The sequence below is a fragment of the Urocitellus parryii genome, chromosome 13, assembly GCF_045843805.1.
Source record: "Urocitellus parryii isolate mUroPar1 chromosome 13, mUroPar1.hap1, whole genome shotgun sequence".
NCBI lineage: Eukaryota > Metazoa > Chordata > Mammalia > Rodentia > Sciuridae > Urocitellus > Urocitellus parryii.
In genome coordinates this window covers 26992286-27004156 of record NC_135543.1, presented here as the reverse complement: position 1 = coordinate 27004156, position 11871 = coordinate 26992286, and the positions used below count along the sequence as shown (strand labels likewise).

General features: G+C 51.0%; 1 protein-coding gene across 1 annotated transcript in view; it reads left to right on the top strand.

The window, feature by feature from the left end:
• Positions 1-1113: 1113 nt before the first annotated feature.
• The window catches only part of Ark2c (arkadia (RNF111) C-terminal like ring finger ubiquitin ligase 2C), a 107335-nt gene continuing 96577 nt past the window's right edge, over positions 1114-11871 (top strand). The window contains exon 1 of the mRNA XM_077792368.1: positions 1114-1226. Coding sequence (XP_077648494.1) covers positions 1166-1226 — 61 coding nt within the window. The 5' untranslated portion in view covers positions 1114-1165. The remainder of the gene's footprint in view (positions 1227-11871) is intronic.

Here is an 11871-nt window from a genome sequence, read left to right as displayed (position 1 = left end):
ACCCAGATGGCCAGCCACAGTCACACGTGACATGCTAGCTGTGCTACCACAAGTGAATCTGCAGGAGCCCCGATTCACATATCTGCCTGCAGACTGTGGAAGTGGGTGTGTCTGTGCATATGGTTGGGTATGCCTGTGTCAGAGTCTGTGCTGGGTAGCCCTGAGTTGTGGACAGTGTGTCAGTGTATGGACTGTGAGCACACATCTCTGTGAATGTGTAGTTTTCAATTCAGCAAATTATTGGGAGCTTTCTGTTCTGCAAGAGCAAGATTGTGGTGTGTCAGCCTGAGTGTACAGTCTTACCTGTGTCTGCATTGTGTGTCCCCTCTGTGTGTCTTTGGGAATGCGTTCTTGGCACGTGTCCTGCCTTAACAAGGCGTTTTTTCGCTGTGTGTGTGTGTGTCTGTGCGGCAGTGCCTGAGTCCTGTTTGCAGCTGCCTGCTTGCTTTCCAGCTTCACTTGTGCCCGCAGTCAGGCACTGCACGTGCGCCAGCCTCCATGCGCACGTCCCTGAGTGACCTGTGCGCGATGTGCAGGGACCTCTGGGTCCTGTGCACTTTGTACGCTCGTGTCTGACTCTCTGCACTAACGAACGCACCTCCACATGTCTGAGAGCACGTCCTTTTCCATATGTGCACGTTCCGTGTGCACGCCGCCCGTGTGTATATGCGTGTATAGGGCGCTGCGCGCGCGCTCCGACTCGTTGGCGTCCAGAGACCCGCACAGGGCTCCACGCGTCCCGTGGGGGTGACCCCTCCCCCGTGCGCCCCGCAGCAGGCCGCGGCGATTGGCCGCCTGCTCCCTCCCAGCCCTCCCCCCTCTCCCCCCCCCGCCACCCGCGCGCCCGCGGTCCCCGCTGTCCCCCGCGGTTCCGGCGAGGCCGCGCCGCGCTGCGCTCCGCTCCCATTGGCTGCGCGCGCCTTTGTGTGGCGGCAGCTGCGGCCCCAGCGCCTTTGAATGTCGAGAGGGGCCGGGAAGGGAGCCTTTCCATGGGCCATCTGTCTCCCCGCCAGCCGCCGCCCCACCGCCGCCCGCGCCCCGCGCTCCGCCTCCCGCCCCGGCGGCTCCCGCAGCCCCGCCGCCGCCCGCGCCCGCGCCCCGGAGCCGCGCCACAAAGGGCCCGCGCGCAGCCGCCGCCGCCGCCGCCGCCGCGCGAGGAGCCAGGATGGTCCTGGTCCACGTCGGCTATCTCGTGCTTCCAGTGTTTGGCTCTGTGCGAAACAGAGGTATCGCTTTTTCCTTTCGGGGTCTGCTTCCGAGCGTGGATCGCCGCAGGCACCGGGGCGGGGGCGGGCGCCGCGGGCGGCCGGGGGCTCAGGGCACACCCGCGAGGACGCAGGGCGAGCGGTGGCCGCTCCCCACACCCTTTTGGGGAGACCCCCGAGTGTCGGGGTGGCCGCCCTCGTGGGAGCTTTTGTAGTGAAGTTAGGGTTTGGCGAATTTGGGTCCCTCCTTCCCTAGCCCCATTTTTTATTCTTTGCGGCGGACGTGGTTCCCCCAAATCACAGCCCCTTCCCCTAATACCTAACCCTGTATGATCGAAAGAAGGAGAGATATATGACTGTGTGTGTGTGTGTGTGTGTGTGTGTGGAGAGAGAGAGAGAGAGAGAGAGAGAGAGAGAGAGAGAGAGAGAGAGAAGAGAAAGCATGCTTGGTTTTCTGTAATTTGCTTTTTTTGAAGTCTGTGTATTTTCTGTTGTGTGTTTTGTATTTTTTCATTTTTTTATTAATACCGATGACTTGTGAGCTGGGATCTGGGTATCTGCCCCATCCCATGCCCCAGCCCCCACCCTCTGGTGGGCACTTGCACGATTTCCCGTCCCATCCTTTTCTCTCCTTTAACCCATTTTATGTTATTACCCTTGTGCTGTGCCCCTGCTCACATCCCCCTCTCCCCACTTCCCAGTTGTCTTTGTATGACAGTTGCATTTACGGGTTCAAAATGCTTGTGTGTGTGTGCGTGTGTATGTGTGCATGCATGTGTGTGTGCGCGCCTCAGAGATCAGACGTGCGCTGCCGTGCACCCCTGGGTCCTGCCGGAGTGGGGTGTCTGGCCCTTGGGTGTTGCGCTGTGTGTGAGGGTGAGGTGGGAAGCTGCCCCGTGCCAGGCCTTTGCCCCAGGCAGCGGTTGACCAAGCAGCAGGCCAGCGCGGGCTTTGTTTTTAACTGTGATATACGGGGTGTGTTTGCACGGTCCCCTTTTCCCACATCCCCTTTTCCTTACATTCTGCTACAGCAATAGCTTGATTTCCCCCTCTTCTTCCCCCACCCCACATTTCTTCCATTTTCTTTTAATCAAATATTCCCACCTCCCAAAGCAAATCCAAGATGCATTTCATTTTTTTTTTTTCTTTTTGTATTCTGCCTCTGGACTCACATTTCTCTTCTTGGAAATGTTTCTTCTCTCCCACTCCACGTCTGCTTAAATCCCTGCTGGCTAAGGCCCTCCTCTCCCACCCCCTCCCTCACACACAGAATGATGTCTTCCCTCTGCCGACCTGGCTCCTTCACGGAGCCAGAGTGGGGGGCGGGGTCGCAGGGCCAGCGCTTCAGTGCGCCCCAGGGGCCGGATTGGGCCAGGCAAGGAAAGCCCGGCCCTCCTTCTTCCAGCCCAGCTGTCCCCAGCCCCGCGCCTGTCCCCAGAACCCAAAAGGCAAGGTTGGCCCCCTTAGGCCTGTTTGAACCGCAGTTTTTTGTGTGATGATAGAATGATGACATTCTGCATTTATCAAATCTTTTTTTTTTCTTCATTGTGTAGCTCAGTGAATGGTCAACTCGCTGCTGTGCGCGCTGTGACCCTTCTGCCTCGCATTTAGCTGTATTGTGACACCCTCTTAACCATTTCCTGTCTCCATCTGAGGAAGGCATTGCTATTTAAGCTGCAGTATCCCCTATCTCAGGCCAGTCTAGGTGGGGGGTGAAGGGGTTTGTGAGGAAGAAGGGGGGGTGCTGCATGAGACTCTTGGAAATGCCAGCCCCCACCCCCAAAGCACAATTATCTCTTATTACTTGGCATTTCCTCTTAAAACGGGTGTGGAACAGTACACTAGGCAGAAATTCAAAAATGATTAAGAAGGATGTTGAGCCTGAAAGTATAATTATCCTGATTAAATCATTATCATCCTCATTAATACCACCAATCTCTAAATACCATTGCAGGATGCGGTTTCATGTTTTGAAATTCAAATTGTTCAGCTGCCTTTAAATTTTATTTTTAATACCACTCCCCCCCCCCCCCCCAAAAAAAAATCCCAACAAAACAAATTCTGCCCATCAGTCAAAGTTTACTTTCATGGCAAACACGCCCACAGGAAATTTAAGGGCTGAGGGGTGAGTTGGGCTGTGAGTAAAATTTAGCACAATGTGCTAAGAAATCATGACCTTCCGATAGAGGATACTAATGCTTAACTCAACAAGGTCCTAAACCACAATCTTCTTGTAAAACTATTAGATAGTCTGCCAGCTTAAATCTGTTCCTTTTAGTATCCATTGTAGTAGTGTAGGATGTAGGCCATTTCAGAATAGATGCAGAGAAATAACCATTTTTGTATCTTCATCCTGTTTAGCCGAATACATTGCACTGTAAATCCCTGTTAAGTGGATTCCTTTTGCCTTGGCATAGAGGCTGCAGCACCCCATTTTCCAGTTGTCCGGGTGGCCATTGGCTGGCTTCCAGGCAGCACCCAGACGTAACTGAGGATTGCATTTAGTTGGAGGCAAAATTATTTAATATCTATCTGTTAAAAAAGAAAAATCTTTGATGAAATGGCAGTTGCTGCTTTCAAGCCTCTGAAAATTTGGTGTACCAAGGTCTCTGGCTTGAGGGGCCGTGGCCATAGGGTCTTAATTCTTTAATTGTACAATGTCAAGAGCATCTTTGGACATCTGCCCTGGCCCTCAGAACTGCCCCTTTAACAGCCGGCTCCCTTCTGCTGCTTGGCCAGCCAGACCTGCTCAAAAACTGAAACAAAACAGCAGCAATCATGAAAGAATAAGGCCCCTACTTCGAGGGCCCTTCCAAAATAAAGTCCCAAGTAGCCTCCCCAGACTGCCATTTGGCAATCTGAAAAGAAAGAGGAAAAAAAAAAAAAAAAGAAAGAAAGAAAAAAAAAATCTCAGCAAAATGGTTTTCCATTAAACAGGGGTAGCGTGTTCTGCTGTGCTGAATTACTTCCTGTTCTTATTTTGTGGGTAATTTTTTCTGTATCAAATATCCTTTTGGTTGTGTATCTTTTTCACCTTTTCTTGTACTAAAACTAAAGCATGATCTGTATTTTTTTACATCCCCCAGTTGACACTGTACAGCGCTCGGTTAGAGATGTTACCCCGCTGAACCGTACTGTGGTACTGTGGTCGTGCAGCCCGGGCCATCTGCTCATTGTACGCTGCTTTTGTTCTGTTGCCCTTCCGAAGCATGGTGGGCCCAGCCTTTTTTTTTGTATCGTGTGCATGACGACATTGTTACACACAGAATCCACTAATACTAATATACAATCTCTCAATAAAGAACTAGTTTTCCTATATTAACCTAGTGTGCTTTTTCTCTTGCTGTTTTCCCATTTATTGTCGTATCCCGCTGTTTAGATTTCCCCCTTGCTTTTCTATCCCCACCCCTCACCCACCACCCCCACCTCCCATTGTAAGATTTGAGTGAATGCCTTTTCTTTTTACTTTCCTTTTTTTTTTTTTTTTTTTTCTCGTGGTACAGATATGGTGACTTTAGTCTCATCTAGTCCATATCTTTTAACAATAGAAGTCTGGGGCGATGGGAGAGGTCAGTTGTTCTGTCACCCTGAAACAGCTCAACTGCTAGAGAGGGCCCCTATCTTTGGCCACCTGTATATTCAATAGCCTCCACATTTCATGTTAAGTTTCCAAGTTACACAGGCACTGAGTGTCTGGCGCTGGTGAGGGAAGGGGAGATGACACCAAGGTTGAGAAAAGGGATACTGTTCTTAACTAGCAATCTTGTAGCATTTCAGATTCGCCTGAAAAACCCATTTTGAGTTGTGTTTTAACTTTTCTGTTTCCTGTCTCATTGATTTACTGTCCTTATAAATCATGCTGGGGGTGACATGTGACATGTAGTGGAAGTCATGATTTGGAATTTTAAAGGACCCTCTTCTATGTGTATATTTAAATTCTCAGGACCTACAAGTGTAAATTGGACATTGAGATCCTGGATAAGGAAGATATTTCAAACAGAAAGCGAGACTACCCCACCCCATCCCGGGCCGGCAGCCCAATCTGGTTCCGTAGGAATAAGCAGGTCTATGCCCTCTGCAGGCTGCGAGCTGGTTAAAGCTGATTATAGCCCGCTTGCCTGACAGCTGCTTCGTCTGTGACCCTAGGGCCTCTCTTAGGAGAAAGCAAGCCAGATCTCCGCCATTGTCTAAGTGTGTGTGTGTGTTGGAGTGGGGGTGGGGGAGGTCAGGGGGGAAGTCAGGACCTACCTTCAAATTGAATTCGAAGAAGAACCCTTAAAATATGTCTTTCCCCTTTAATTGCATTGGAGGAGCCAGTGGAGAGGTATTTTTTTCCTCCAGAGTGGAACCCGATTCCAAGCATTTGTCAATTTACACCTATTCCATTTCAGCCCAGAACAAGCCTTGCTAAATGAAGCATCATAGACACGCAAGGAAATCAGTTGATTAAAGAAATTCATGGTTCCTTCAAAAGGTCATCATTTTGAAGCTGTCTCTGTGTTGGCGGATGTGCCGGGTCCTCATTCCTCTGGGCTCTCTCCCTGGCCTGCCCCTTGTCTTTCCCCTGCCAGCAGGCACACCCTGCCTGACCACCCTGCCTGACCACTGGGCTTCCTCACCTTGTGTATTCAGGCAACAACTCCCCTCTGAATCATGGTGCCCTCTCCGCTCTGGCCCTTTGTTCTCCTGCTCTTCCCAGCCCAGTGGGAAAGCTGAGCTGATTTACCGTGACACATGGACACACATGGATGTTCCGGGCAGAGGCAGGTGCTGTAGTGTGTGCGAGAGGGGATACGTAGGTCTACAGTCTGTTGTGGATTTTTTTCCCCCCTCTTCTTAAAAAAAAAAAAATTTTTTTTGTTTACACAAGACTTTTGATTTTATTCCCTGTTGGAGAAATCAAAATAAACCACCCCCAATTCAACCTCTGCAACAAAAAAACTCTCCTAAATCAGGTGACCAATTTCATTTTTGTCCTAAAGATGACATCATTAGCCAACTCTTAAGATTTTATTTCTCAGAATTAGTGTTGTATTTGACAGTGCCGTTTGAGGATAGTTTAGTAGCCTAGTAATAATATAGGAAGCGTTGGGGTTAGTGGGTAATTATGTTTTAACAATTTATCAAGTACACACTATATTTCACCCAGGTTGTCAGAACTAAACACTTATTATATTAAGGGCTGGATGATTCAAGAACTGCAAAGCTGTTGTACATTAGGTATATTCTCTCAACCTTCTGACACATATCTGCTTTAATAGCTTTTGACTCTAGGATCTTGGAAAAGCCACCTGTTAGATGGACTCTCTGCCTCCTACTCTGTAATAAGATGAAGCACAGCTTTTGTTTACAGTTCTTCTTTCTGAACTTGAGGACTTCTCTCTTGACTAGCATCAGATAAAGCCTCCTTAATTAGTGAGTTTCCTTAGATAACAATTTCTCACAAACCAGCAAATACTTTTGAGGATAGGGAAAAAGGTCACCGAGAGAGCTGGAACCCTCATATGCAGACGACAGAGCCTAAGCCATCTCTCTCTTGCAGTTTTCTCATTTCCTGCCCCACCCTTTGCCTGTGTCCTCCTCATCTTTAAATAAGCATCCTGCAGTGTCACATTGGAAAACCTGGTGGTTTCCTAGGCAAGCGAAGCTACAGCTCTGTGCTGGGTTCACGTTCATGGTGGGGCCCTTTCCTGGGGGGAAGGCCATGAGACAACATGCCCTTCACTGATCTGGACATGACTTTGGTTCTGTCAATTCTACCCACCATGGGTGCACAGATGGGTGGAACACTCTTGCCTTAGTTTCTCTATGAATCTAAAGAGCTTTTTAAGATTCTTGGCTTAATATAGTATGAATGCAAGTTAGTATTTATTAGTATCTGGTGTGGTTTAGCCACAGCTGAGCCAATGTATTTCTAAGAGAATTGGGGGAGGGCCAGGCTTACCTTGAAAGGACTCAGATTTTTCAGGATAATTTTTAAAAAAATCTTTTAAAAATGGCATGGACAGCATGCCTTTATTCAATTTATTTTTTAATGTGGTGCTGAGGACCAAACCCAGTGCCTCACACATGCTAGGCAAGTACTGTGCCACTGAGCTACAACCCAGCCCAGATTTTTCAGGATAATTTAAGAGTGAAAAACAAAGCGGACCCTACAGTTGCACCCCTCGCAATGCCTGAACCTCATGTGCCCAGTCATTCATTCATCCACTCACTGGTTTGTTCATTAGTTAATGAGTGTTCATTAAATACCTGCTTGGGGCTACACACTGTGCTAAGGGGGATGTGGAAGAAAGGGGAACCTTCAGGGGTTTGTGCTGAGGCTGAGAGAAGACTGTGTAGGAAACCAGATGCTGTCTAAGATGTCTGAGCTGAAGCACCCAAGTGAATGGCAAGACATCCTGGCCAGCAAGGCAGCGGGGAGCAGCCCAGGGTTTGAGTCCGAGGCCTATCCTGACTGGAGGGGTGAAGGTAGACCATAGCTCTGAGCATCATCTGAACAATGACCATCATGGAACCCTCCTGATAGGGTGCATTCAAATCACGTGTCACAAGCAGGAGCAAGGACTAGCAGCTGGCTGCCTCTCCCCTCTCCAACTGTACTGGCTTGAGGACCAAATAAAGTGAGAGACGACCTCAGGGTGGGGTAGGACAGTCAAAGGGTTAGCACATGGGGGTGGAGAAAGAGGGGAGAGCACTAGGTGGGAGTGGGGAACAAATGAGTTTTGGGCCAAGGCCAGTGGCTCTGCTGCTTTGTGAAGAATGGAACATAGGAACATGCACGGAAGGAGGGAGAGGGGAGTGTGGGTGGGTTTGTGGGTGACAGGGGCAGCAGGGTCATTGTCCTGCTCTGAATGGCTCTCCCTAGGAGCCACACAGCAGGAGGTCTGCAGAATGTGGGGAAAAGGCTGCAAGAGATTTGAAAGCCTTTGGAAGTAGGGCTTGCTCCTGTGGCCACTGGGAGCTCTCTGGGGTCAGAGCGTTTAGATAGCTTATTCTGTTGATGACAGAAGGGTGAGACTAAGGGGCTAAGGCCAGGGAGGAGGACATGGCAGGCTTCTAGGGATGATGGGGACCCAAACCCTAGGCCTGGGGAATGGGAAGAGGCCCAGCATAAAAGATCTTACCACAAGGAAGGAGCAAGAAGGACTGAGGCCATGCTGGGCGGGGGCAGCTGAGGGGCAGAATGTCTTTGGCGTGCCTGGGAGAATGTATGGCCCGGCCATGAGGACAAACCAGGAAGATGGGAGGAGCAGCCAGCTTTGGGGACAAATGAGTCCAGGGTGTGGATAAATGTAGAATTTGGCAGAGCGAAGGGCGTAGAGTCTGGGAGTAGAGACTTCTAGTACTTTTAAACGCAGAGCTCCAACTGGGGTAGGAAATGAACTTCAACAGTAAAAATTCTTCATATTTGCACGACAGTCCCTCAAAACATTATCTCCAAGCCGGACATCCCTGTACTGAGTGATTCACAGGGCTCTTTAACCCTAGGAGCAGCCTCTCCTACAAAGTTAGCCCCTCAGCAGCTGTACCACTCTGCCGTGGTATCTCATTTTGAACAAGTTTTACTGAATTTCCTTCTTCCCAAGAAGCAAGACGCAGGACAGGCAAGTGCCAGGATTCTTGCCTCCATGGATTGGCAAAAAGGTCACTTCCCCCCCATGGAGAAGGAGGAGCAGGAGGGGGCCGCCCTGGGTGGGGTGGCAGAGTGGGAGACCAAGGCAGGGGTGTGGTAAATGGGACCAGGGCGAGGGTGAAGGAGGGGCAGGGCTCTGGCCTCAGGATTGGTCCTTGTCTGCAGTGAGGGATTTCCCCCAGGCAAAGGATTCAAGGCTCTTCCTCTTCCATTGTCTCACTTCCTCCTGGAAGTAGCTAGTGAGAAGGTAATTGGGGTGGAGAGGGGAAAACTGAGGCCGAAAGAGTGGGGGGAGGCCCTTGCCCTCAGCTAGTAACTGGCTGAGTCATGTGACTGAGAGCTCAGCCTCGGCTTCCCGCTTTGCCCTCCACAGCTTGCAGGCTGCCAGGACCCATCAAGACTAGACAAGCCCCAGGGATCCATGCCCGTGTCCGCTACTGCTTGTGACACCAGGAGAGGCCTCTTCCCATCTCATGGCCTGTCAAGCTACAAGGGAGTTTAAGTGCCCTGCACCGAGCTTAGAGATAGACAGGGGCTGGCCTATGTGGGTGCCTGGAAGACCAGAGAACATCTTGGGTAGGAAAGACGCAAGGGGCTGGGACCTGGGGTGGTGAGTTCTTTAGCCTCAGGTGCCACCTCAGAGGAAGCCTGGCCAGCTCACTGGGGGCCCCTGAGGGTGGTGCAGTCTGTGCTCTGATTTCCATTGAAATAATAGGTATCTGCTTCCCAGTTTTGCCTCAGCTGTGTCTTGAGCATATTTTGCATCTTTTTGCAGATACTTTTGATGCTTTCTCAAATTAGATCTCTTACATCACGGAGGTAGTATAATTCCATTTTGGAAAGTTGAGAAGGGAAACCAAAGGGGAAATGTCTCTTAGGAGCCCAGCCCCTGTGATCACATGAGTGAAATGCTTCCCACCATTTTGCTCATACATTTGTGTGTGTTTTGTAGATCTATAAACATGGTGAATATACAACTTGGCAGTCTCTCATTTTTAATTTAACGTTACATCACAGACATCACTTTTAGTCATTGCATAGTATTCCACTTGAATACTTAATTGTCAGGGCTGGTGACTTCTGATGCGCTCAGATTGCCACAGGTCACAGGGACTGTCTGTGCTAGTCCACCCCTGCATGCCTTCAACTGTACTAAGCCATGTGGGAAGGAGGGCTAGTGGACTGGCCCAACAGGCCCCAAGCCCCTCTGCTCACCAACAAGTTCCATGGGTGTGCAAGATAGAAGGGCCTGGGAAAGGATTAAGATTGGGATAAACTCTTTCTGTGGCCCGGATTCTGGCCATTGTTCTGCCACAAACACCCACTGTGATCTCTCACTCTTTTTGGTACCAGGGATTAAACCCAGGGGTGCTTAACCACTGAGCCATATCCTCAGCTTTTTTTTTTTTTTTTTATTTTATTTTATTTAGAGGCAGGGTCTCCCTGGGTTGCTGAGGGCCTCATTAAATTGCTGAGGCTGGCTTTGAACTTGAAGTCCTCCTACCTCAGCCTCCTGAGCCACTGGGATTACAGGCCTGCGCCACTGCGCCTGGCTCCCATGGTGATCTTGAGCAAGTCCTTTCCTCCCATTAGTTCTCAGTTACCTGTCAAGTGGCTGAGTCCACGGTTGGTGCCTTACAGGCCTTGTCACATGAAGTAATGCATATGCAACAGACAGAGAAACCAGCCAAAGGGAAGAGTAATGATGGTGACTAGCATCGTGCACAATGGAAATAGTCCTGGCTTGGAGTCCTGCTCTGTCAATAATCACCCGTGTGATGCTGGCCAAGTCTGACTGCTCGGCCCCTTCACTTTCTATCTGCCAAGGGAGATAATTGACCTAATTGCCCCTTCCTGCTCGGAGAAACTGTGACTTCCTCCCGATGACAATAACTTGTGCTTTCCTTGCTTTTTCTCCCTCCCATTGGGACAGCAGCCACACACTCCTCAGCACTCAGTGGCACGTGCCCTTCCCCTGGCCCGGTCACACAGCACCCTAGGTGGGAAGGGAGCCGTCATGGCCTCTGCTTCACTGGTGGCCCATCCAGGGCTGTGACTGCACCAGAATGGGGTGCTGGGTACACCCCGGGGCTCCCCAGCCTGAGTTAGGGTTGGAATTGCTTCCGCTGTGCCTCTTGTTGGCCTAGACCAGGAAGCTGCCTTCCTTCAAACTTGCCCTGAGGTGCGCTGCCTTGGGGCAGGGGTGCCCTCCAGGAAATCCCCCAGCCAACAAGGGATGGTGACATTACCCGCATCATGGTTTGGCTGCAACAGCGCCAAGGCGCATCCCCAGCTTTGCATGTGGGCCTCCCAGGCCTAGAAGCGGAAGTGGTGGGGCTGAGTCAGCACCCGCCTGCTGTGGGATTGGGTGCGGAGCTCTGGAGGCAGGAGGAAGCCAGAACGGAGCCAGCACCTGTCTCAAGGAAGGCAGGAAGCTCCAACAGCAGCTGCTCCCCTTGGGACTGAGGGGGTGGGGAAGGGGTGGCTTGCTCCTTGTCCCTCTAGTCAGCTTAGCTCTGGCTCTCCTCCCCCAGCTGCCAGGACTCCCAAGCCACCCCCTTCTGGAGAGCTAAGGGCCTACCCCTCTCCCTGACCTCAGGGCAATTACTTCTGCTACCAAATCCTATGGGAGCTGATGGGCTAATGTCCCCACTCCCACCCTGGGCTGCAGACACTGGACTACCTGAAACCAAAGGATACCTTTGCACCAGGCCTCAGCCTCCATGACAGGGCTTGTTTCTGGGAGGGCAGGTGGGAAGGGTCACTGGGCATGTCCCTCCACCCAGGAGGCATGGACCTGCTGACTAGAGCTGAGATTCTGATAGTGGGGGAGGTGAGGGAGAAACAGGGGTGGCTGGTCCCATGGAGCTGGCCACCTCCTCAAGGTTCTCCACACCATCAGTCACCGGTTACCACAGTGCCAGGTGTCCCCAACTCCTGATGAGGGAGGGAGACCACAGAGTAGCTGGGAAGAGCCCTGGGTTCACCAGAGCCCACATCTTGGACACCAGGGTGAGTAGGCCATGGTGC